This window comes from Oncorhynchus clarkii, chromosome 21 (genome assembly GCF_045791955.1).
Source record: "Oncorhynchus clarkii lewisi isolate Uvic-CL-2024 chromosome 21, UVic_Ocla_1.0, whole genome shotgun sequence".
NCBI lineage: Eukaryota > Metazoa > Chordata > Actinopteri > Salmoniformes > Salmonidae > Oncorhynchus > Oncorhynchus clarkii.
The window spans coordinates 38,160,633-38,188,619 of record NC_092167.1 but is presented as its reverse complement, the minus strand read 5'-3'; the positions used below and the strand labels follow the sequence as shown (position 1 = coordinate 38,188,619).

Genomic DNA, 27,987 nt, shown 5'->3' with positions numbered 1-27,987 from the left:
CCCCTTGCGTTCTCTCTTTTGACATCCATACAGTCGTAGACTGTGGTAGACTGTGAATATGTGACACTATAAATGTGACATTTTCTTTTTTTTATATCTAGATGTGCAATAAAATGATTTCAGACTGAATGCTATTTGCATTAATGCAGGCCATTAGTGGAGCACGACATGGGCTCGGTGGTTACCCATGCCTAATATTGTGTACTGGAAGATAACACATTTATGTTTGGGCTATTATGTTAGAAGTTAATGATTGGGCAGCTATTCAGAGCGGTAGCCTAATTTTTGGAACTTGCAGCCAATGTGCATCTAAGGTAAATGTGTATGGTCCTTTGGTGAGGGGGAATCTATGCGTGCTTTCCTCTCTCCATGTTTCATTAAGCCGACTTTTACAATGGTTATATACACACTGAGGGTACGAAACATTAAGAACATGCCCTCAGAACAACCTCAATTCGTCGGGGCGTGGACTCTACAAGGTGCGAAAGCGTTCCACAGGGATGCTGGCCCATTTTGACTCCAATGCTTCCCACAATTGTGTCAAGTTGGCTGGATGTCCTTTGGGTGGTGGACCCTTCTTGTTACACACGGGAAATTGTTGAGCATGGAAAAACCCAGCAGCATTGCAGTTCGTGGCACAAACCGGCGTGCCTGTCACCTACTACCATACCCCGTTCAAAGACAGAACTTTTGTCTTGCCCACCCATTCACCCTCTGAATGGCACACATACACAAACTATGTCTCAATTGTCTCAAGGATTAAAAATCTTTTTACTTCTCTCTAACTTCCTGATTTGAGGTGGCTTTAACATGTGACATCAATACGGGATCATAGCTGTCATTGAAAGAGCAGGTGTTCTTAATGTTTTGTACACTCAGTGTAGTTTTCTTGACAAATACTATTACGCTGTAGGCTATATGATCAACAACGTTGCAGGTTTGCTTTGAAATTATGAAATAATTTTTACAGAAACTCGTTACAGAAATGCTACCGTAAGTAATTTGCAGAAACTCGTTACAAATGACGCCGTCATCCATTATTCACCAAATTAATATTTTGAGAGGAAACAAAAATATTTTAACCGTGTTTTCAGTCTCCATTTCTACTAATGATGTTTATGGATTTTTCAACCTAATTAATAATAATGTAAAATTAAGAAATGGACAGAAAGACCTGTGTGAAGGCCAACTTAGACAAACTTGAGGCAATGAAATCCTTTCAGTCCAGATTAAAAAATAAATAAATTGTATTATTTATTAATGATATTATTAGTGGGAATGGTGGAGTTATGTCACACATGCAGCTATTGGAAATATATAGGAATGTTTGCTCAATCCAAAATTACAACCTACTCATTGCAGTATTACCGTAAAAATGGCGGATGCAATTGGAAGGGGGAGAAGGGTTTGTACTAGGTGCTTAAAGTACTTTAGAACTCTTAAATTCAAGTACTGGAATAGCTTGAAAAGGGGTCTGAATACTCTGTGAATGGCTGAAAAATCACAACATTCATTTAAAATGAACCCAACAAATAGCAGTGTTGGCGATTTGGAAGGCCATAGTCAATCAATCAACAATATAATAATACTCTTTAACTCACAATCATTTGATTATATTAGGATCCCGTTAGCCGACGCCAATGGCGACAGCTTGTCTTACTGGGGTCCGACATAATAATTTGATATTAAACTGATCGTGGCTGTAAAGGTTTTCCTTCTCTTCGTCTGAAGAGGTGTAGCATGGATCGGACCAAGATGCGGCGTGGTAAGTGTTCATGATGTTTATTTTAAAGACAAACTGAACACTAAAATACAGAAACGTAATGTGAATAACCGAAACTGAAAACAGTACCGTGTGGTGAACAAACACAGACACGGAAACAAGCACCCACAAACACACAGTGAAACCCAGGCTACCTAAATATGATTCTCAATCAGAGACAACTAATGACACCTTCCTCTGATTGAGAACCATACTAGGCCGAAACATAGAAATCTCAAAATCATAGAAAAACATAGACTGCCCACCCCAACTCACGCCCTGACCATACTAAATAACGACAAATCAAAGGAAATAAAGATCAGAACGTGACAGTGGCAGAAGGCAGAATATGGCATTAGTAATGTAAACACCTTACACCGATTTAAGATGAGCAGAGAAAGTTCTTAATCGAAGTAAGCATATAAGCATACACTGATTACAACACTTGGTTTTCTGGGCAGTCATTTGAATTATTAGGACATGTAAATGCCTTAACCGGAGTTACAGCGGTGCGTTTGATTTGCGCATCTGTTCGTGCTATTATGTTCATGTAACCGTGCTCATTGTGGCTGATCAAACCCAATAGAGCATCTATGGGATGAGATGAAATGGGCTGTTCGCAGCATGAATGCACCACCGTCCGATCTGCTGAAACTGCGTGATGCCAGCATGTGGAATGTTTATTACACCTTGTAAAATCCATGGCCCGAAGAAGTCGGGCTGTTCTGGAGGCAAAAAGGGGTCGGACCCGGTACTAGATGGGCATACCTAATAAACTGGCCAGTGAGTGTAGGTCAGAACTCCACCAGGCATCCATCAGAGATCAAATAAACAAAAGAGGTCATGGAAAAAATAAAACACTTCAGCTGGCCCGCAGACCTTTTTAGCGTGGTACAATATACGCTTTGTTATGACAGGTAACTCCTTTTGAACACTAACAGTTTAGATTCTTCCTAAGTGCTCACGGTGTTTACTTCGACCTCTTGAACCAGCAAAACGTTAGCACCTTAGTTTAGAAACGAGTAGGCCACACGCGAATGATGGCGGCTAGTTTGGGGGCATAGAGCATAGGATAAAACATGAATCCAATTTTAAACGCATCAGAGAAACACTTGAGCCTTGTTATAAAAAGTGGTCTCCATTGATAATATCCAGAACATCATGAATAGTACCAGAAACCTATTGGCCAAACACAATGCCAGACAGCCATGATCAATATGGCCGTGTACGTGAAGTTCAGAGATGTTTCCAGGAACCCCTGGTTAAGGGAATAGTACAGTTGTAAACAGAGTACATTAGTTTGCTACTTAATACCCCGAATTATGCTCTCTTACACACTTTAGTACTTACGGGCAATCCACTTTCACTGATGAATTTCAAATACAATGGGTTCACATTCACAGTAATTGCATTGCTAATGATCATTATGCTGTACTGCGAGTCGGTTGTAATTTGTCCGATCCCATGGCGGTAACAGACATTTTGTTTTTCTCACTCATCTCACAGTAATTCAGTTAATAACTTTTGTACATGGATCAGGACTCATAGTTGGCTAACTACAGTGTAACTGAGGTAATAAAAACTGATTTGACACGATCTGCTGAAGTTTGTGTGATATGTAAATAAATGAGTGTTTGTCAGCCAGAAGCCATTTAATTTCAAATGCTATTTTACTTTCTTTGTTTCCCTCGTGACAAATTGTCATCACAGAAATGGGCACTTAATGCAAAGTGCATCAAATGAAACAATTGAAGCAGATAACGTCATGGGCTCTGGAAGATGGCTGCAGGTTGTGGCGAGTAGTGGCTTATTGTAATTACGTATGATTCCCTCACTTGTCAGGCGTGCTTGCATCCACATTGTCCCTGACAGGTTCATTTTGCTAAAACTGCGTAACAGCTTGACTGGAGCTGCTTAGCAATGCATATGATAAATCACAAAATCCTGATGGCTCTACACCAAGTCAACAATGGTAACTGGCCTAGTAATTGAATTGTGACTGTCAGCAAATGCAGAGATTTGAATTTATACTGAACAAAAAAATAAAAGCAACATGCAACAATTTCTGAGATTTTCCTGAGTTCAAATCAAGCTTTATTTATACAGGTCATTTCAGACATGGAATGCAACACAACGTTCCTGACAGGAAAAAACTAATACAAATTAAAACTGAAATATTTACTACACAACAAACAAGAGGATAAACAACTAAAGAATTAGTAGCAGCAGCGTAAAATAGGGGTTGGGGGGGGCAACACAATGCAAATGGTCTGGGTAGCCATTTGATTACCTGTTAAGGAGTATTATGGCTTGGGGGTAAAAACTGTTGAGAAGCCTTTTTGTCCTAGACTTGGGAGTCCGGTACCGCTTGCCATGCGGTAGTAGAGAGAACAGTCTATGACTGGGGTGGCTCAGGTCTTTGACAATTTTTAGGGCCTTCCTCTGACACCGCCTGGTGTAGAGGTCCTGGATGGCAGGCAGCTTGGCCCCAGTGATGTACTGGGCCGTATGCACTACCCTCTGTAGTGCCTTGCGGTCGGAGGCCGAGCAATTGTCGTACCAGGCAGTGATGCAACCAGTGCTCTCGATGTTGCAGCTGTAGAACCTTTTGAGGATCTCAGGACCCATGCCAAATCTTTATAGTTTCCTCAGGGGGAATAGGAGCCTGCTTGTAATAAAAGCATAGATGTTTCTCTCTGTATTAGCCAGAGCGAGAAATGGCTGCACCTTGGCAATGTTCATCAGGTGATAAAAGGCTATTTTTGGTCTCCCGGGTGGCGCAGTGGTTAAGGGCGCTGTACTGCAGCGCCAGCTGTGACACCAGAGACCCTGGGTTCGCGCCCAGGCTCTGTTGTAACCGGCCGCGACCGGGAGGTCCGTGGGGCGACGCACAATTGGCCTAGCGTCGTCTGGATTAGGGAGGGGTTGGCCTGTATCCTTGTCTTATCGCGCACCAGCGACTCCTGTGGCGGGTCGGGCACAGTGCACGCTACCCAAGGTTGCCAGGTGCACGGTGTTTCCTCCGACACATTGGTGCGGCTGGCTTCCGGGTTGGATGCGTGCTGTGTTAAGAAGCTTGGTTGGGTTGTGTATCAGAGGACGCATGACTTTCAACCTTCATCTCTCCCGAGCCCGTACGGGAGTTGTAGCGATGAGATAGTAGCTACTAAAAAACAATTGGATACCACGAAATTGGGGAGAAAACGGGGTGAAATTTTAAAAACAAAAAGGATATTTTTGTCACATTCCTAATGTGTGACTCGAAATTGAGTTCAGAATCTAAAATAACGCCTAGGATAACACCTGATGCTTTTATCTTTATTGCTCGTGAGTTACAGTTCATATAAAGAAATCAGTCAATTAAGAAATTCATTAGGCCCTAATCTATAGATTTCACATGACTGGGCAGAGGCACAGCCATGGGTCGGCCTAGGAGGGCTTAAGCCCACCAACTTGGTAGTCAGAGCCAGCCAATCAGAATGAGTTTTTCCCCACAAAAGGGCTTTATTACAGACAGAAATACTCCTCAGTTTAATCAGCTGTCCAGTTGGCTGGTCTCAGACAAGAAGCCAGATGTGGAGGTCTTGGGCTGGCGTGGTAGCACATGGTCTGCGGTTGTACTGCCAAATTCTCTAAAACGGCATTGAAGGCGGCTTATGGTAGAGAAATGAACATTCAATTATGTCAACAGCTCTGGTGGACATTCCAAAACTTGAGACATCTGTGGCATTGTGTTGTGTGACAAAACTGTGCATTTTTAAAGTGGCCTTTTATTGTCCCCAGCACAAGGTTCACCTATGTAATGATCATGCTGTTTAATCAGCTTCTTGATATGCCACACCTATCAGGTGGATGGATAATCTTGGCAAAGGAGAAATGCTCACTATCAGGGATGTATTTGGGTGCAACATTTGAGAGAAATACGCTTTTTCTGTGTATGGAACATTTCTGGGGTCTTTTATTTCAGCTCATGAAACATGGGACCAACACTTTACATGTTGCATTTATATTTTTGTTCAGTTTAGAATTGTTTGAAGCCCTGCGTATATAGCTCATTTCTGACTAACAAAATTATCCCGCAAATGTATTTCTCTATATGCTCACAGTCCATCCTGAAGTCTTATTGACTTACATTTTCTTATTTTACAACTCTGAATTTATTAATGGCACAATTTAAGATATTTAATTAAAATGGCATGTCCAAAGGTACTTAACATAGAGGACAAAGTGTTCTATGAATACCATAAATGGGTCTCTTGATAGATTGCAATCACTTCATGTTAACACTCTCTCATCTCTTGATTTGTACTAATTGAACTCGTTAAGGACCTCCCAATTAAGCACATCTCACGAGATGACATTGCCCTTCGAGGGTATGGAAAGGATTACCCCACCTTTCTGTTGCTAATTGATTGCTCAAACACACTGGATTGGAACCCTTAGTGCCACATCACTGGAAAGCCCCATGTGGTTGTTTCACCCCTCCCATAGTTGACTGCATTTATTGAAAATTGCTGTGGATAAGAGTGTCTGTGAAATGACTCGCATGTAAATGTAAGATTTATCACAGGATATGGGAAAACTGAATATTTCCTATAGATGAACGTTGGCATCTAACATGTCTAATTTAATGCGCATTGATATTGTGCTTCTAATGGGAAGGCTTAATATTAGCTAAACGAGCCACCTGTATTTGGCTTTGACAGGGAAATTTGCCTCATCTCAGTCTCCACCTGAACACCATGGGTGTGGTAGCTGTTCAGTCATTAGTGGCGTAGCTCAGCATCCTGTAATCCACCATAATGCAAAAACAGTCGTACAGTAAATAGCTCTTCAGTATTATCCCCTACTTCTGTTTCATCCCCCATATATCTCCTCTGTGGGCAGAGAAAGTGCACCGGACAATAATTACACCCCATCCACTGTGGCGCTATTTGTGAGGAAACCAAAAGTGACCTATGTGAAATAGCCACAGGAGTGTCTCTCTAGTCTAGACCCAGATTTAGGACAGTTGGATGGTTCAGACCTTTCAGGCTTACTCCCTAAAAGTATTTGACAGTTTAACAGAGAAAGCAATGATGATTTCAGGTGAAAGATGTAGACCTACACCATGCTATTACAGATTATAATGGTCCCTCACAATGAAATCGGGGAGTTGATTTCTCTTTCCTTTCTTTCTTCACATGCAATATGTTAGACAGCATTGGGCCGATTTATGACGAAACTTGGGTGAATTACATTTGACCTTACATTTCATTCATTTAGCAGACGCTCTTATTCAGAGCAACTTACAAGAGCAATTAGGGTTTAAGTGCATTGCTCAAGAGCACATAGACAGATTTTTCACCTCGTTGGCTCAGAGATTCGAACCAGCGACCTTTTGGTTACTGGCCCAACACTTTTAACCGCTAGGCTACCTGCTGATACATGGTGCAGCTATAACAAGAGATTGAAAATGCTAACTTTGAAAGGTCACGCCGCTCACTCTGTTTGACCCCAAGTCATGAAATTTGGCACATACTGTACATCTCCTCACAAGGAACACATTTTCCTGAGGGACCCATAAAGTCCACCATTATGGATTTTCCACCAGTTAGAATTTTGTGAAAACACTTAAACGCTACTCTTCTGGACAAAGGTCTCTCAATGCAATATTTTCCAGATTAGTACCTAAACCAACATGGACGCTATTAAACAAAAAAACATTCATCATTAAACATTGTCATTAAATCCGTCAAGGATATTCGTATTTTAACAAAATTTGGTACTCATGCTCAGGAATATGAGCTATCTAACCCACGTGATATCTGACACCACCTATTTGACGAAACTTGGGTGAAGGATGCTTCTTGCCATAGAGATCGGGCATTTAAAAAATGACACTGATTGGCCCAAGGGGGGAACTGCATCATTCATGGGGGACGACATGTTTACTTACTGTTTCCTTGTTCAATATGCAACTAGCCCCTTATGTAATGGTTATTAACCATTACCAGGGTCCTACTCTACTGCTAAGGCAGAGTTTCTTCCCTGTCAATGATGAGATGGATGGTATATGTCTGTAGAGGGGCATCATATTTAAATACTTTTTTGGCCCGAGGGATGGTAAGGGAAGGCAAAATGAGCAAAGAACTCTCACTCCATCAAAGAGAGCGATAGATAGATCGTCATCATTTCCCCCCAGCCCTGAGGTCTTCATTACTCTCCACTTCTCTCCCCTCTTCTTCAATGTGTCTCCCACTCCTGGACCATCCCTGTCTGTTCCCTAACTAATTTGTCAGTTGGCCCCAGCAGACTAGGAGATAGCGTTGTCACCAGTGTCGTCTTTATTCCGACTCTCTTTCTCTGAGACCTACCATGTTTTTTGTTCTTCACTTTGCAGTTTTCAGGAATGTCTCCTACACATATATTTTTTAAATGTCCCATATCCACATTTTGACTGTCTGAGACAGACTATCTTTAGCTTCTCTTCTGTCTGTCCCTCAATGTCCTGTAATTTGTCAGGCTGACTCCTTGGTGGACAGCGACCAAAGCGGGTTTTGGCCTTTGGGATGTTCTTAGGTAGCTGTAACTCAGTCTCAAATGTGCTCTAGATGCTATCTGCTTTTCTGGCACTCCTCCCTGCTTAAGAAAGCAGTGGTACAGACAAGAGTCTCTCGTGTTACAGATGATGACTACAAATGGTAGGGAGTCATCATTGTTCTCCACCGAGGTTGATATGGTAATGCTTTTAGACCTTGATTCAGTGGCTCTTGACGTTTTTTATTTTGTGTGGCTTGAGTCATTATAGTCACCTCTAAGCAAATCTAAATACTGCTTTGGACCACAACCAATAATCATACTATGTTGTGGCACTGCTGAAAGTATAGTTAATTACCATGCCATTACAAGAACCCCACCTGTAAATCTACACATTGAAAACACAAGGACCCTCACATTTGCATTGTCAGGCTTTAGGCGCCACACACTTCACATTAAATCCCAGACCAACAGATTTCCCAGACCTAGGGCTGTTACGGTGACCATATTACGGCCACGGCGGTGGTCATGAGTCATGACGGCAGTCAAATTCCACGTGACTTTTTAGTCACGGTAATTAGGCTTCTCCAAGCTCTGATGCTGCTGCTGGTCATTAGTAGCCTGCCAAACTTTCTAACTGCCTGGCACTCAGAAATCTATTGTCCCTCTAATCCACATATGTCAGAGTCAAGGCCCGCGGGCCACATCCGGCCCGCCAGAAGGTTTTTTACGGCCCCTGGGATGATCTTGATTTATTATTAGAACCGGCCCGCAGCAAGCCGGCAGCCCGCAGATCTTTTACACGCACCAATACTACATTTCCCACAATGCAAAGGTGACGCACCGAGCAGTAGGCTGCTTCATTTCAATATTTATTGGCACAGCAGTCGTCAGCATCACAGTAAAATTAACTTTCAGATACCCATCAAAAATGGCAAAACGGAAGGTGGATACTGAGAACCGGGGGTTTCAAACAAGGTGGGAGTCGGAGTATATGTTCACGAAGGTAGCTGGAAAACCTGTGTGTCTTCTGTGTGGAGAAAGTGTGGCGGTACTGAAAGAGTATAATCTGAGACGACATTATGAAACGAAACACGCGGACAAAAACAAGAATATGGACATGGAACAAAGGCTACAAAAGGCAGAGGAATTAAAACGAGGCCTCAAATCTCGACAGGCTCTGTTCAAAAAAGCCAAATCACAAGGCCAGGCTGCTGTCAAGGCCAGTTTTATTTTGGCAGAAGAGATCGCTAAATCAGCCCGGCCATTTACGGAGGGGGATTTCATCAAAAACTGCATGATTAAAGTTTGTGACGAAGTTTGCCCAGAAAAAAGGCAACTCTTTTTAAATGTGAGTCTGAGCAGAAACACCATTGCCGAGAGAGTAGACCAGTTGTCCATCAATCTAAAAGAGCAGCTTGTGAAAAAGGGAAAAGATTTTATTGCATATTCCTTGGCTGTGGATGAGAGCACCGACATTTCTGACATTGCCCAGTTGTCAATTTTCATCCGCGGAGTGGACTCCAACCTAAGCGTGACAGAGGAGTTTTTGGCTTTACGTCCTATGCATGGCACAACTACGGGGCATGATTTGTATGAAGAGGTGTCAAGATGTGTAAATGAGATGGAGCTGCCTTGGGAAAAACTTGTGGGTTTGACAACCGACGGAGCACCTGCGATGTGTGGACACAGGAGCGGACTGGTGGCGAAGATACGGGAAAAGATGCAAGAGGAAAACGCGACAGGTGAGCTGACAGCTTATCATTGTATCATACACCAGGAAGCGTTGTGCGGTAAAGCCTTGAAAATGGAGCATGTAATGAGCATCATCACGCGCACAGTTAACTTTATCAGAGCCAAAGGTTTGAATCACCGCCAGTTCAAGGCATTTCTGACGGAGTTAGAAACGGAGCATGGTGATTTGCCTTATCACACAGAGGTGCGATGGCTAAGCCAGGGAAAGGTGCTTCAAAGATGTTTCGAGCTTCGTGAGGAGATTTGTCTGTTCTTGGACAGCAAAGGGAAAGACACAACACAACTCCGAGACGAAATGTTTCTGTGTGAAATGGCTTTTCTGTGTGACATTACGAGTCATCTGAATGCAATAAACTTGCAGCTGCAGGGTCGGGATCGTGTCATCTCTGATATGTACAGTACAGTGAAGGCATTTAAAACCAAACTGACTCTGTGGGAGACGCAGATGCGGAAAGAAAATTTGAGCCACTTTCCCAGCTGCCAGACCATGAAAGAGAAGCTCTCTACCAGTGCGTTCCCGAGCACACAGTTGGCTGATAAAATAGGTATGCTTGCCGCTGACTTTCGACGCCGATTTGCTGACTTTGAAGCACAAAAAAGCAGGTTGGAACTGCTCGGTAACCCATTTGCTGTTGACGTGGAAAGCTCACCACCAAACCTCCAAATGGAGTTGATTGACCTCCAATGCAATGATGCACTGAGGGCAAAATATGCGGCAGTGGGTGCTGCGGAGTTCGCCCGTTTCCTCCCCGGCACAATGCCCCAGCTGCGCATCCAGGCTGCTCAAACGTTGTCTATGTTTGGCAGCACATACCTGTGTGAACAACTGTTTTCTTTGATGAACCTGAACAAAACATCACACAGAAGTCGACTTACTGCTGAACACCTCCACTCAATTCTGAGGATTTCTTCAGCTCAGAGCCTTACCCCGAACATTGATGAACTTGTGGAAAAGATGGGACACCACCAAGTATCACCCTCAACCTCAAACAAGTGAACATTACTGTGCAATCACATATTTAGAGTTTTTACTCAGTTCAAGTTTAAAAGTTAAAATTTAATATTTGTTTTCACTGCATGTTACTTCTCCTTAAACAAAGTGTTGTTTTTGATTAATAGATTTTTGCACTTTATTTTTTTGTATTTCAATCCAATTATATTTTAAAAATATTTCAGTTGAGTGGATGATAGAAAATTGCTATTATTGTTTTTTCTTTGAAGTAAATTTAGCCCACTTTTGCTAAAATAGAAAATATAGTCTACTGATGGTGCCTTGAATACCGGTTTCTTTCATTTAATGTTCATGTTATGGGGATATTTATATAAAGGAAATTTGTCTTTTGTGTCTGTTGAAAATTAAAGATTACTGACAGAGCCATAAGAAAATATTGCTTTATTTATCTGATCATATTGTAATATATTTGTTAGGTTTTCAGTAGGTTCAATTAGGTTCACTAGACTATATGCGTCATTTAAAAATTTTTCAATGAACATTCGAACAGTCCGGCCCTCGTCTTGTAGCTGATTTTTTTATTTGGCCCTCCGTCCATTTGACTTTGACACCCCTGCTCTAATCACTCTGACATCAATGCAAATGCGAAATCTAATCAAACACTTTATGAGAGCCCATGAGCTCATGTTGTGCAACATTTCTATAGGCTATGAAATTGCGTGACAAAACCGAGTGATGGCCTCTATTAAAAAGAGGAGGATCCCATCAGCTAATGAACATGCACCTGTGGAATGGTCGTTAAGACCCCAACAGCTTACAGACGGTAAGCAATTAAAGTCACAGTTATGAAAACGTAGGACACTAAAGAGGCCTTTCAACTGACTCTGAAAAACACCAAAAGAAAGATGCCCAGGGTCCCTGCTCATCTGCGTGAACGTGCCTTAGGCATGCTGCAAGGAAGCATGAGGACTGCAGATGTGGCCAGGGCAATAAATTGCAATGTCCGTACTGTGAGACGCCTAAGACAGCGCTACAGGGTGGCAGGACGGACAGCCAATCATCCTTGCAGTGGCAGACCACGTGTAACAACACCTGCACAGGATCGGTACATCCGAACAGCACACCTGCGTGACAGGTACAGGATGGTAACAACAACTGCCCGAGTTACACCAGGAACGCACAATCCCTCCATCAGTACTCAGACTGTCCACAATAGGTTGAGAGGGCTTGTAGGCCTGTTGTAAGGCAGGTCCTCACCAGACACCACCGGCAACAACATCGCCTATGGGCACAAACCCACCATTGCTGGACCAGACAGGACGGGCAAAAAGTGCTTGCAGGTGCCTTGGTGGAAGAGTGGGATAACCTCTCACAGCAAGAACTGGCAAATCTGGTGCAGTCCATGAGGAGGAGATCCCCTGCCGTATGTAATGCAGCTGGTGGCCACACCAGATAACTGTAGACTGTTACTTTTGATTTTGAAACCCTCTTTGTTCAGGGACACATTATTCAATTTCTGTTAGTCACATGTCTGTGGAACTTGTTCAGTTTATGTCTCAGTTGTTGAATCTTGTTATGTTCATACAAATATTTACACATGTTAAGTTTGCTGAAAATAAACGCTTTCCTAATATTAAGCACATTGCTTCACTTTATAACAGGAGCATAGCCTACCTGGCTGACATGAAAATGAACCATGGGAAAAGGGTCCTCGGTTCGCTATTTAAGTGCATAGATGACATGTGTTGTTTTCCACAGCCTGTTTTTGAAACAGGTGCATGTTAATGGTCCATTCTAAATGAAAATAGATTTCATGCATATATTATTTAGTATATGTAAAGACAAGATTAAATTAAGAATAGTTTTATTGGTGACTATATTAGCTGCGAATGATATATTATCACTTGTGAATTATGCCCAGCTTAAGGCAAACAGCACATGCTTCTTCTTGCGACTTTTTCAAATCATAGTCGCACACCTAATGTAGCCTAGCCCATAGGCCTATAAGTTTTGATAAGGTTTGTATCACTACTAATGTAACCAAATAACTTAATCCGCTTTACAACGAGTGTAGACCCTAACTGGCATACATATGCAGCGCGTGAGTTTCAAATTTGGGAAGATAATTTTCACCTTAAAAATGCACCTTTTTATAATAAAAGCATTACATGCAAAATCACATATAGCCTACTGTCATGTGCGCATTGCTGTGCTTATGTGAACAAATAGCCTAATAGTTTATCAACATTTTAAGCTAAATGTTCACATATGTTGCGTCAGGCTCATTGGTTTTTAGACGCTAGTGGTATTAATTTGGAATCCATCTCATCCCACAACTGTCTCGGACTATGTTTGTAATATTTATTTCTAGCACAGAATAGAATAGCTCAACTTTTGTACTATGGGGGATAGTAGATTGACATAGGCTAGTGCTTTTGCTGTTTGTTAGGCCTACTCATCTTGTTGGCTGACAAAGTAAATGTGGACAGTTCTTCCAATATCTTCAATATGCGCCTCGGAATTGGATAAGGAAGCACGCAGTTGCATCCCTGATGTGTCTGTCTTCACTTGTAGCCCGTGAGAAAGACCTGAGAGCCATGTGAGTGAGAGGTGCTTCGGCACGCAGCTGGGAGAAGGCAATTTTAATATTCAACCCAAGGGCATAACGGCCACTGGCTGCAATAGGCATGGATTTTATTAAGGGGCATTACGGCCACACAAAGGGGATGCAGACGGGAAATTCGAGGCATTATCAAGTGCTTGTCAAATTCTAAATGAGAGACTGATGACGCCTGGGAAAGGAACCAAAGGGCGTGACATATATAGGGAAGGTAATCAGGGAAGCGATGGAGTCCAGGTGAGTCTGTCGATGCGCAGGTGCGAGTAACGTTGGTGACAGGTGTGCGACATAATGAGCAGCCTGGTGACCTTGAGGCCAGAGAGGGAGCACACGTGACAAAATCAAAACATAATGTTTATCAAAACTAAAGTTACATAAATAACTCTAAATTAAGCATATAAGCATATAGGAGTACCTATATCTTTGTGAACCGCTCAACACTGTCATGACTGTCCTGATCAGGTCAGGTTACAGGAGACCACAAACCTACAGATTATCTCTCAACCCCAACAGAGGAGGAGAGATCTAGGGGTCTGAAGATGTGTTTTTTTTTTGACCCCTCACGCCCCTGGTAAATCTCAGGCCACAGACAAATTCCTTTGTCCTGTTACTATGGAGAACCAACCTCAGAACATTAAACATGAAATAAAGGGACTTTGGAACAATGGTTTCTGTCAGCCACAATGGTGGTCATGATGATAGATGGAATATGAAAATGTATGTCATTTTTGTTTTGTTATTAAAGGTTCATAGATGACGTTATTACAAAAACATTGTAACGTGAAGAGTTTTCCTAGTATATGTTTGATGTTTATACATTGTACGTTGTATGGAAAATATCAAAATCAAAGAGAATGTTTTGGGGAAGATGAAATGTGAAGTTAGTTGTCTAAAATTGGATTTGAGTCAAATCTAGACCTTGCCCTCTTAACTCGGTACGCCCAGAGAATTGCCCTAAAGGCAGTTACGCCCACTTCTGACCAAAGGGTATAAAACCTGTGAATAAAGAATTTCCAGTGAAGACTACATGACCCAAGCTGCAGCCAAGGTCTAAAAAGTAAATGAACCTAGAACGCAACACAAGTTTGAAGACAAAGAAATCCTTTTCTACCCAAACTACAGATGAGTAGCTGTGTCTAAACGGGTGAATTCAAGCCGGACCCCCTTAGTATCCAATCCCAGCGAATCGTGGTATCTAAATGGTTTCATTCCTATGCTGTGAGCTCTGAGCTACAGAGCTGTCTGTCCTCAGAAGACCCCTTCCATAGCAAGGGTGAGGGAACAGACTCCTAAGCCAAAAGGACACTGACATCGTGAGGACGACCAGAAAGGTGCGCCGGAGAAGTGCATCATCGAGCAGCCTGAACGGTCCATGCGGAGGATCCACAGCGAACTTCCCCACGTAATTTCATCATTATATTCTGACCCATAAGAGCGGCAGTTTGGGGCAAGGCTAGGGTTAGATTAAGCATAGCTGACAAATTCACCCAAATGTATATTTCTCTCATGTACTTTCTTTTTTCTCTCTCTCTTTGAACACGCGCCATAGTGCGTTGGCCCGTTATACTAAGTTCTAATCAATAGCCTATAATGTGTTTTGTCTATCTTTTATCATCATTTTAGCTTTTTAGTAAATAAATATTCAACTAAGATTGGTGTGGTACGAACTCATTGGTGAGACCCGGGTCCGTGCAGATTCACGGACTATACGACGTTCAGAACGAGATGGTAGAGGTAACTGGTGAATTAGCGGCTGTTGTAAAATCGATATTCTGATATTCTTTGAGTTAATTTGGGAAATAGAAACTCAATAAAAACTAGTTTTCCCATGGTGCCCCAGGTTAATGAGTTAATAATTGCTCTATTCAGTTAATCACACAATTAGAAACTTTAATCATTCGATGAGCAACAGTCGTCACATTAACTAATATAACATCACGACAACACAGAATAGCTGCATGTGTGCACTCCCACAAAACGTTTGGAGAAAATATCCTTTCTATTTTATTCAGCTATGTTCAATTGTGTTCTACATACTATAAAATAATGCCACAGAATTCTAAACAAATCTTATCTGCTAAATGAACTAGTGTAACCCACAGCCATATGTCATAGCCAGGTCATGGCCTAACACAAGGACAACTCAGAGTATGTTATTCTGTTCTTCTGAAATACACTACATTTTCTTTCTATCATGTTTCTTTAGACCTGTCTACAATAAATAATCGATTTATTGCGACAGTGTAGGCTATATTACATGGATTTATTAGACTTTTTCAAATGTAGATGCTACAGAGGTCTGCATCTGTGGCTTGTAGGCTATGAGTGGAAGCCAGGAGATGCTAAATGTGTTTATGTTAATTAACAGTCAATTACCGTGAGACCGCAAGTTATCTGCTTGACAATCACTGGCTTACAACAATTCATGACCGCCAGACCCACATATGGCTGTGCATTATATGTGATTAGCCTGATCTGGCGACCTTGCCCGTAATCAGACTCTGATACCCTGCCAGAGGTGAAAACCCCCATAAAAGACTGCACTGGACATTAACAGACATAAAGACGCGCAACCCAACAAAGAAAAGCCGAGACCGCTTTTAACTACCCAAAACCACCAAATGAAAAGGAGAGGCAGGATAACAAAGCATTATCTCTCTAGTGGAACCTGGAGCCATGCCAACAATCGCCCTCTTTGCTCTCTATTCGAGAGAGCTCTGGAAAAGTTGTCTAAAGTTGCCCAAAGATAAGTTGTCCATTACAGCCTCTCTTCGGCAGTAGGCTTCGTAAATGGACAAAGAAAGCCGTGTCTACCCTTATCTGCGTGTCATTCGTCTTACAGAATGGCTGCTTCTGATACGGCGATAGGACATCTGAAGCATAATGGCACATATAAATAAATACAAATCCCACAAGTAGGAATGAATTTGACTCTGCAAGTTTCTTTGTAAAGCTCAAGTACCACATCAACCAGTTTCTACTGTTGGGGATTATATCAATATTCTGTGATGGAATAACCATTTGCAAATGAGCTATAGTAGGAGACTGAGACATGGAAGTGAATGCAAAAAGACCACTGACTGCAGATGAGCATTAGAAATAGCCCAAATTTCAATGCCCTTCCCTGCATGCAAAACTGCATATAAAATCATACCTGGAGTATCAAGTACTGCTCTGACACTTAATTCATATGATTATCCATATGGTTCAGTATTGCCTAGTTTTAGGTCGACAAAATGTCCAAAGTCTTTGCGTGGATACATAACCATCCCAGATTCAAATGAACACAAGGATGAACACCATATGGCTTCTCCTCAATGGCCCACGGAAGCAGGTGAGCTAACATTCGCAAACTGTCATAGCAGTTTAGCGAGCTCGGAGGATACTAACCTGGCTCATTTCTGAAACAGCTCAGTGCATTAAACTCCAAATGTCACTGATAACACCGTTGTCTCGAAAAAGGCATCGCTTTGCCTTCAGAGCTATCGGTACCCAAAAGCTCTCCTTCCCAAGACAGTTTGACAGGCTCTTCCTTTATCGTCTCATCTCAGAAAATGTTTCCTTTTTTTAGAGGACGTGCTTTGCCCTTCCCTATAAAGCTTGGGAAAAGCACACCCCAGGGGTTGTTGAGTGTTGGGGGTTAAATCCACGGCATATTGAACGATCCATCACATGAAGGTGATTGATCTGCTTAGTGTGTAATGTTACACTTTTGATACAATCGGCTCTTATGGGTGCCGTTATTGGTTGGAATGGCTTGTTTGTCACATTGGGTTTCATGGCCTTGTGATTTTAACATTGACAGTAAAGAGATGGGATACTTTTGAAAATAGATGTATCTTAGTGTAACATTTATCTTACATTATCTTTATGATATGGCCATGTACTCTTCTAATATCCACCCAGCACGGCCAGATGGGGACTGGCCACCACTCAGAGCCTGGTTCCTCTCTAGGTTTCTTCCTAGGTTCCTGCCTTTCTAGGGAGTTTTTCTTAGCCACCGTGCTTCTACATCTGCATTGCTTGCTGTTTGGGGTTTTAGGCTGGGTTTCTGTATAGCACTTTGTGACATCTGCTGATGTAAAAAGGGCTTTATAAATACATTTGATATGTCAAGGCATGTATTTTAACCGGAATGCATGTGTCTTGTGTCAAAAAAACATGTTTATATGACCTATTAGCACCTTTTGGTGTCAGGAGTGAATTACAACAAGGTAAGAGCTTAAGATGTGATAATGTATACGTATTGTACTCCGAGGTGACTTTCTACACTGAACAAAAATATAAACGCAACATGCAATAATTTCAAAGATTTTACTGAGTTACAGTTCATGTAAGGAAATCTGATGCCGGATGTGGAGGTCCTGGGCTGGCGTGGTTACACGTGGTTTGAGGCCGGTTGCACGTACTGCCAATTTCTCTAAAATGACGTTGGAAGCGGCTTATGGAGGAGAAATTCACATTCAGTTCTCTGGCAACAGCTCTGGTGGACATTCCTGCAGTCAGCATGCCAATTGCACACTCCCTCAAAACTTGACATCTGTGGCATTGTGTTGTGTGACAAAACTGAACATTTTAGTGGCCTTTTATTGTCCCAAGCACAAGGTGCACCTGTGTAATGATCAAGCTGTTTATTAAGCATCTTGATATGCCACACCTGTCGGGTGGATGGATTATCTTGGCAAAGGAGAAATGCTCACAAACAGGGATGTAAACAAATTTGTGCAAAATATTTGAGAGAAATAACCTTTTTGTGCAAATGGAACATTTCTGGGATATTTTATTTCAGCTCATGAAACATGGGACCAACACTTTACATGTTGCATTTTATATTTTTGTTCAGTATACAGCCAAGTTTATAGTTAGTTAGTTAGCTAGCTAGCTAACATTAGCTCTCTTATATTAACCAGTAATCCCAAATATGCCTAAACGTTTAACAACGTTAGCCGTCACCTTGAGGTTTGATGGGGTTAGGATAGTTTGCGCACCCCCCTATCAAGCCTAGCTAGCCCTACTGTCTACTGGCCAAATTAGCACATTTTCTTAAGGAGAAGTTTATCTAAAGTTCCATGCATAACACTTGTATTTTCATCAACATTTATGAGTATTTCTGTAAATTGATGTGGCTCTCTGCAAAATCACCAGATGTTTTGGAACTACTGAACATAACGTGCCAATGTAAACCCAGAATTTTTGTATATAAATATGAACTTTATCGAACAAAACATACATGTATTGTGTAACATGAAGTCCTATGAGTGTCATCTGATTAAGATCATCAAAGGTTAGTGATGAATCTTATCTCTATTTCTGCATTTTGTGACTCCTCTCTTTGGCTGGAAAAATGGCTGTGTTTTTCTGTGACTAGGCGGTGACCTAACATAATCGTTTGGTGTGCTTTCGCTGTAAAGCCTTTTTGAAATCGGACACTGTGGTGGGATTAACAACACGTTTATCTTTAAAATGGTGTAAAGTACTTGTTTGAGGAATTGTAATTATGAGATTTCTGTTGTTTTGAATTTGGCGCCCTGCACTTTCACTGGCTGTTGTCATATCGATCCCGTTAGCGGGATCTAAGCCATAAGAAGTTTAACAGCTTCTCACTTTTTTGTTTCTCCATTTGTCAGTTCGTCCACACCGTTTACACACTCATTTGTCGCAACCAAATTGAAAAATAGCAGTTTATAGTGTCTGATATAATGATATGGATTTTATGTTTGTCAAATTATTGAGCATGTCCTCAAACTCAAATAAATATTCAGAAATGGTCCTTATTTAGCATATCAAGATCCTGATATGGACCTCAGCCAGGAGCATATACATTGTATGTGCTGAGAAAATATACTAAACTCAGCCAAAAAAGAAATCTTGTCTTTCAAAGATAATTTAACAACATCACAGGCAACAACATTGCTTATGGGCACAAACCCACCGTCGCTGGACCAGACAGGACTGGCAAAAAGTGATCTTCACTGACGAGTCGCGGTTTTGTCTCACCAGGGGTGATGGTCGGATTCACGTTTATCGTCGAAGGAATGAGCGTTACACCGAGGCCTGTACTCTGGAGTGGGATCAATTTGGAGGTGGAGGGTCCGTCATGGTATGGGGCGGCGTGTCACAGCATCATCGGACTGAGCTTGTTGTCATTGCAGGCAATCTCAACGTTGCGCGTTACAGGGAAGACATCCTCCTCACTCATGAGGTACCCTTCCTGCAGGCTCATACTGACATGACCCTCCAGCATGACAATGCCACCAGCCATACTGCTCGTACTGTGCGTGATTTCCTGCAAGACAGGAATGTCAGTGTTCTGCCATGGCCAGTGAAGAGCTCGGATCTCAATCCCATTGAGCACGTCTGGGATCTGTTGGATCAGAGGGTGAGTGGTAGGGCCATTCCCCCCAGAAATGTCTGGGAAGAGTAGGTTGGTGGAAGAGTAGGGTAACATCGCACAGTAAGAACTGGCGAATCTGGTGCAGTCCATGAGGAGGAGATGCACTGCGGTACTTAGTATCTGGTGTGGCCACCAGCTGCATTGACTTCTGATTTTGACCTCCCCCTTTGTTCAGGGACAAATTATTCAATTTCTGTTAGTCACATGTCTGTGGAACTTGTTCAGTTTATGTCTCAGTTGTTGAATCTTGTTATTTTCATACAAATACATGTTAAGTTTGGTGAAAATAAATGCAGTTGACAGTGAGAGGACGTTTCTTTTTTGGCTGAGTTTATGTTGGCCTACTTCCAGTATTTGTCAACATGTAGAGAAAATATGATGTCAACATGGCCTATCTAATGAGTCAATATCCGGCCATACTATGTATGATATCCGAAGGGAATCCAAAAATGATATCTGCACGAAAGAAAAATATGGACTTCATATGTCCAATTATTCAGCATGTGCTGAAAAATCTGAAATGCACCTGAAATCGTCCTTATTTTCAGCATATCAAGAAGCATTTTAAGATCCCGATTTGAACCTCAGCCAAGAGATGTATATCTGGACTCAATATAGTTTCCTATCTTGAATGTGCTGAGAAAACACATATGCAATGTATAGGATGTCACGTACATGCTATTCCGGATATGGACTCATTCGATATCCAGAGATACATGTACGTGACATACTATGCATTACGTATGAAATGTCCATCCTCACAAATTCAGAATCCAGGTGTGTCATTTAGACATAATATTGGGATTACTCCGAATATCACACATGGGCAATGTCATTGAAGGGTTTTTCTTTATTTTTTTTACTATTTTCTACATTGTAGAATAATAGTGAAGACCTCAAAACTATGAAATAACACATATGGAATCATGTAGTAACCAAAAAAGTGTTAAACAAATCAAAATATGTTTTAGATTTTAGATTCTTCAAAGTAGCCAACCTTTGCATTCATGACAGCTTTGCACATTCTTGGCATTCTGTCAATAAGCTTCACCTGGAATGCTTTTCCAACAGTCTTGAAGGAGTTTCACATATGCTGAGCACTTGTTGGCTGCTTTTCCTTCTCTCTGCAGTCCAACTCATCCCAAACTATCTCAATTGGTTTGAGGAGGGCTGCTTGTGGAGGCCAGGTCTGTTGAGGTGGGCTGATTGTGGAGGCCATGTCATCTGATGCAGCACTCCATCACTCTCCTTCTTGGTCATATAGCCCTTACACAGCCTGGAAGTGTGTTGGGTCATTGTCCTATTGAATACAAATGATAGTCCCACTAAGCCCAAACCAGATGGGATGGCATATTGTTGCAGAATGTTGTGGTAGCCATGCTAGTTAAGTATGCCTTAAATTCTAAATAAATCACAGCACCCCCACACCTTCACACCACCTCCTCCATGCTTCACTGTTGGAAATACACATTCGCAGATCATTCGTTCACCTATACTGCGTCTCACAAAGACACAGTGATTGGAACAAAATAAATCTCAAATTTGGACTCCACATCAAAGGACAGATTTCCACTGGTCTAATGTCTATTGCTCATGTTTCTTGGCCCAACAAAGTCTCTTCTTCTTATTGGTGTCCTTTAGTAGTGGTTTCTTTGCAGCAATTCGACCATGAAGGCCTGATTCAAGCAGTCTCCTCTGAACAGTTGATGTTGAGATGTGTCTGTTACTTTAACTCTGAAGCATTTATTTTTGGCTGCAATTTCTGAGGTTGGTAACTCTAATGAACTTATCCTCTGCAGCGGAGGTAACTCTGGGTTTTCCTTTCCTGTGGCGGTCCTCACTAGAGACAGTTTCATCATAGCGTTTGATGGTTTTTGCGACTGCACTTGAAGAAACTTTCAAAGTTCTTGACATTTTCCGGATTGACTGACCTTCTTGTCTTAAAGTAATAATGGACTGTTATTTGTCTTTGCTTATTTGAGCTGTTCTTGCGATGATATGGACTTTTACCAAATAGGGCTATCTTCTGTATACCACCCCATATCTTGTCACAACACAACTGATTTGCTCAAACACATTAAGGAAAGAAATTCCACAGATTAACTTTTACAAGGCACAACTGTTAATTGAAATGCATTCCAGGTGATTACCTCATGAAGCTGGTTGAGAGAATGACTAGAGTGTGCAAAGCTGTCATCAAGGCAAAGGGTGGCTACTTTGAAGAAACTCATAAAATATTTTTTGATTTGTTTAACACTTTTTTTGGTTACTACATGATTCCATATGTGTTATTTCATAGTTTTGATGTCTTCACTATTGTTCTATAATGTAAAAAATAGTCAAAATAAAGAAAAAGCCTTGATTGAGCAGGTGTGCCCGGACTTTTGACTGGTACCGTATATTTATATTTCTTTTAAGGTATATTTTATGTCATTTTATCCTTTACTGGATAGAAGAGAGACGGTGGAAAATAGTATTTTTTTTGCTGAAATAGCAGTGGGCAGTACTCGAACCCATGCTGCAGTAGTAAGCTATATGTAATCCAGTGCTGCACATATAGCGTCCATAGGCCACACGGAAAGTTTTTGAATGTTTGTATTTTTTGACCGGAGGTAATGCATTGGAAAGTAATTTTTCTCTTTGCTTCACCTCTATCCTCGTCCTCCTCCTCCTTCCCTTCAGCAGGCAGTGATGGTTAGTATTCTCTTGGCCTTCCCAATACCCTTGAAGTGTGTGTGTGTGTGTGTGTGTGTGTGTGTGTGTGTGTGTGTGTGTGTGTGTGTGTGTGTGTGTGTGTGTGTGTGTGTGTGTGTGTGTGTGTGTGTGTGTGTGTGTGTGTGTGTGTGTGTGTGTGTGAAATAAGGCAATGTCTGCTCACTGTTTGCTGCTGTTAGACTGACAGTAAGAGGTTCGGTATCTGGCAGAACTTGGCAAGAGACACTACAGTATTAGCCTATTTCATACAATATCATTCATCTTTGCTTCATGTCTCGTCACAGAATCTCAAAATTACCAAAATGTGATGTTTTTTTGTTGATTTTTTATTTTTTTTGGTTGTGTTCTTACATGTATTATCCTTTTTGGAATACCAGTACCAAAACAGAAGCTGCCTATTACATACTCTATCCTGACTGTTAACATCTCATGACGTCAGCAGGGCTTCCAAGACGTCAGCAGGGCTTCCAAGACGTCAGCAGGGCTTCCAAGACGTCAGCAGGGCTTCCAAGACGGCAGGCTCCACACTGCTCTTGTAACGATGTGAGCTATCAGCACGGTTGTCGTCTTGGCAATTTCCATTCAGGCAAACATGACTGGTCTTGAGGGTGTCCTGACTGTACGTATATGGGCTTGGAATGTGATGGTCATGGATCGTATACATTATGTGTGTATTTCGAGGAACAGAAGATCCTAATTTAACGATCTATAAAAAGTTACTTGCATGTCTGGTCAAAGATGAGAGATTGCTGTTACTATAATGCTACACGCAAACAAAATTGTGTACACTAGTTGTTATTATTTTGCCAGTGGTTCAGATTGGCTCAGGTTTGTGTGAAGGGAACCACTGACTATCTCAGTCTGTATTGTCAGAGATAGACCAGAGAACTCAATTGTCCTCATGTCACTTGAAGCATCCCAGAAAGCAGTGCATCGACAAAAATGGCCTGTCCTTAAAATACTCCAGTAGAACTTCAGGGAATCACAACTGCATGGGAATTTGCTGTAAACGTTTAAAAGGCCCTTTTTGTTTATCGGAAACACAGCTGGAATTGGAAACCAGGCACTGGGTGAGAGGTGACCGAGCTGCACAGATTCTCAACCCAAATTCTCCCTTGGAGAAAATGGTGCACTCTGAGAGAAAAATTATCTCTCTCTCCATGTAACTTTTCGGACCTCGCTGATTGAAATGCCTCCTATTGAATGCTCTTGATTAGGGCTGCACACCTTCAGGTATTGGCTGGCTCATTCATCGTGGACTCTTGAGAGGGTGAAGCAGCAGGCACATAGGATGGGTGTTGTTTTTATTTTTCAGTTTTAGGTTGAGAGTTTTAAGTTGATGTTGGTGTTCTAGTCCAGATCTGGACTCCAATGTAGTTTTGTCTTTCTTTTTACAAGAAAACTGAAATTAAACAATGAGCTGACATGGTAAGTTGATATATAGCCTTATTTCTTTCTTACACTGCATTTGGTCAGTGGTCAGTGGTGATTAAATGTTTATTAGACATGCTAAAGTTGTCCTTCATTATGACATCATGTGATACTTTCATTTTGCATTAATGTTGTTCTTACTGGGTACATTTGTTGGGAGCTTTGACCGACGGTGTGAATTTAATTCAAAAACACTTTTCTACGTGGAAACAGTCCCTGTGCTCCTCATCTCTGTCCTAAAATAATGTACTTCAGAGTCACGCGCCGGCGAGAGCAGAGGTCGGAGTCCTCAGAGGCGACAACAGCACTTGCGGAAAAGAGCTCTCCACTAAGAGCGACATTCCCAAAATAGGCCTGCCTGTTCTGTGTGCACGGAATGACCTTTGGAACTCTACCCTCATTTCACAGTAGATTTCAGCCACCTCATTTCATACCTGAATGCTCAAGCCTCCCAATGTTAGTCAGACACATAGTGAATCCTAGGCCTCACAGCACCCAAACTACCCATTTGACAGCCTTGAAATAATATCACTGAAAAGGGACAGTTTTTTCAATTGATAGCAGGGCATGTGAGAATTGATTTAGGAGTTGATCGTGGTCTGAGTTAATGACTGTCTCTTTTGACTGGGGAAAACATTGGCATTGATCGATGTGCGTAATTGAGGCGAAGGCTAATTAGCGGGCGACGTTGATGTGCTCGTCCTGGTAAGTTGGTCGTGATGTCATCAGAACACTAGTGCCGACGCTGTTTTGAGCGACTAAAATATGATGGGCGCCGCCCATCAGTCATTATCAAGCCAGATGAGATAACCTTGGCTCCCTGGCTGTTATTACCTTTAAATTAGGTTCCAGCAACATGCAGGAAGCCCCTTTCCTGGCTGCCCCTGTTAACCAGATTCTCCCAACCTCTCCTCATATCACTCTCTGATCCTCACTCAATATTCCTCGTCTCTCTTTCCGTCTCATTTTCTCACTCTCTCACCTTGGCTTCTGTACCTACACTACCAGTAAACAGTTAGGACACACCTACTCATTCAAGGGTTTTTCTTAATTTTGACTATGTTCTACATTATAGAATAATAGTGAAGACATTAAAACTAAGGAAATAACACATGGAATCATGTAGTAACCAAAAAAATCAAAATATTTTTTATATTGGAGATTCTTCAAAGTAGCCACCCTTTGCCTTGATGACAGCTTTGCACACTGCTGAAATTCTCTCAACCAGCTTCATGAGGTAGTCACATGGAATGATTTCAATTAACAGGTGTGCCTTGTTAAAGTTAATTTGTGGAATTTCTTTCCTTCTTAATGCATTTGAGCCAATCAGTTGTGTTGTGACAAGGTAGGGGTGGTATACAGAAGATATCCCTATTTGGTAAAAGACCAAGTCCATATTATGACAAGAACAGCTCAATATAGCAAAGAGAAACAACAGTCGATCATTGCTTTAAGACATGAAGGTCAGTCAATCCTGTAAGATTTCAAAAACGTTGAATTTTTCAATCAAGAGCTATGATGAAACTGTCTCTAGTGAGGACCGCCACAGGAAAGAAAGACGCAGAGTTACCTCTGCTATAGAACATAAGTTCATTAGAGTTACCAGTCCAAAATAATGCTTCAGAGTTCAAGTAACAGACACATTTCAACATCAACTGTTCAGAGGAGACTGTGTGAATCAGGCATTCATAGTCGAATTACTGCAAAGACACAACTACTAAAGGATACCAATAAGAAGACACTTGCTTGGGCCAAGACACACGAGCAATGGACATTAAGCCGGTGGAAATCAGAGATTTTTGGTTCCAACTGCCGTGTCTTTGTGAGACGCAGAGTAGGTGAACGGATGATTTCCGTATGTGTGGATCCCGCCGTGAAGCATGGAGGAGGAGGTGCGATGGTGTGGGGATGCTTTGCTTGTGACACTGTCAGTAATTTATTTTAAAGCATACTTAACCAGCATGGCTAACATAGCATTCTGCAACGATACGCCATCCCATCTGGTTTGCGCTTAGTGGGACTATCATTTGTTTTTCAACAGGACAATGACCCAACACACCTCCAGCCTGTGTAAAGGCTATTTGACCAAGAATGAGAGTGATGGAGTGCTGCATCAGATGACCTGGTCTCCACAATCACCTGATCTCATCCCAATCGAGATGGTTTGGGATGAGTTGGACCGCAGAATGAAGTAAAAACAGCCAACAAGTGCTCAGCATATGTGGGAACTCCTTCAAAACTGTTGGAAAAGCTTTCCAGGTGAAACTGGTTGAGAGGATACCAAGAGTGTGCAAAGCTGTCATCAAGGAAAAGGGTGGATACTTTGAAGAATGTAAAATATATTTAGATTTGTTTAACACTTTTTTGGTTACTACATGATTCCATATGTGGTATTTCATAGTTTTTATGTCTTCACTATTATTCTACAATTTAGAAAATAGTTCAAATAAAGACAAACCCTGGAATGAGTAGGTGTGTCAAAACGTTTGATTGGTATTGTATATCTTCTCCCTTCCCTCCCTCTCTCACCCTCCCTTTATCGCACTCTCTCTCTCTTTCTCGCGCTCTCTCTTTCGCTCGTGTCTCTCTCTCCCCCCCACCCACCCACTCATCCGGTCTTTTTCTCTCTGCCCTATGTACCTCAATCTATCCCTACATATCCCCCCCTTATCCCTCTCTCGCGAGCTCTTTGTTTCTCCCCTCTCTCTGTCTCTCCTGGGAATCATATTCCATTCAAATAACACCGCCATCTCTGGTTATAGTGCATTGCGGCGTGATATGACAGGCCCGTAATCTGCTGTTCTGTCATTGCTGATTTATTGAGGTAGACACTTTCCCACTACTACTTTCCCCACCTCCCCTTCTCTCTCCTCCTCCCAAGGGCCAAACAGACCCCTCCCCCCTTGGCGAGGGCAAAACATCCACAGATGGTGCTGAGAAGAGTGAGCATCCAGCGTAGTACTGGAGCAAGAGAGGCAGAGAGAGGTGGAGAGATACTACACAGACAAAGTAAGAGGTGGAGAGCTACTGTACAGACATAGCTAGAGAGAGGGGTGGAGAGAGAATAACCTCAGTTGTAAACGAGAAGCTTCAGTGAGGAGGACAAAGAGGAAAGAGACACTGCAGAGAAAAAGAGAGAGGGCAATAAATACAGAGTAGCCCTGTGGGGACCAAGAGGTAAACTGACCCTGACAGAGCGCTCGCTGCGCTGCCAGCCCCCGGAGGCACCAGAGGAGCCCTGAGAGATTTGTCACATTAAGAAGAGCCCGCCAGTGCTCTCCACACACACATGAGCCTACCGCGGCCGCCTCTCTCTCTCTCTCTCTCTCTCACACACGCACACACCAGACCACAAGCCGGGGAACGTAGCCGGACAGAGGAGTGGAGTGGACTGGATGACAAGAGGAGAGGAAAGTCACTGTTTCACTCAAAAGCCTAGAGGGAGGACCAAGAGGATTACACCCTGAAAAGGAGTCTCCATTCCCCTCGTGCCGCTCACCCCTGACCCCCGAAGCAATCATGAGCAGCTGCAGGAAGAGGTGCAAGAGGGAAATGTTTAAATTCGCCCAGTACCTGTACAGACTCGTCACGGGCACGCTCCATGCAGGTAAAGTTTCTGAGGGGCTTTGTGCAATCACTTCTCTTCTACTGTGTGTTGTGTGGACACTAACTTTCCATTGCTTTCTTAGTCCTGCTGAGGAGGGATGTAGCCGAACAGTTGTGGTAATCTTGGACGTGACGTTGGTTGCTGTATTCTTGGAAGCTGCTTCTAAATGTGCTCATGTATGGTCACTTGCTTCAAGGTGCAAAGCAGAGCCAAAGCTTCCACAGACTCATAA

General features: G+C 42.2%; 1 protein-coding gene across 2 annotated transcripts in view; it reads left to right on the top strand.

The window, feature by feature from the left end:
* Nucleotides 1–27,987, top strand: part of LOC139378987 (Kv channel-interacting protein 4-like) — a 244,297-nt gene that overhangs the window by 51,562 nt on the left and 164,748 nt on the right. The window contains exon 1 of one of the 2 annotated variants that reach the window (XM_071121661.1): nt 27,094–27,755. The exons of the other annotated variant lie outside the window; for it this stretch is intronic. Within the exon in view, the coding sequence (XP_070977762.1) occupies nt 27,668–27,755 (88 nt within the window). The 5' untranslated portion in view covers nt 27,094–27,667. Of the gene's footprint in view, nt 1–27,093; nt 27,756–27,987 lie in introns of those variants that run through there. 2 annotated transcript variants of the gene reach the window in all.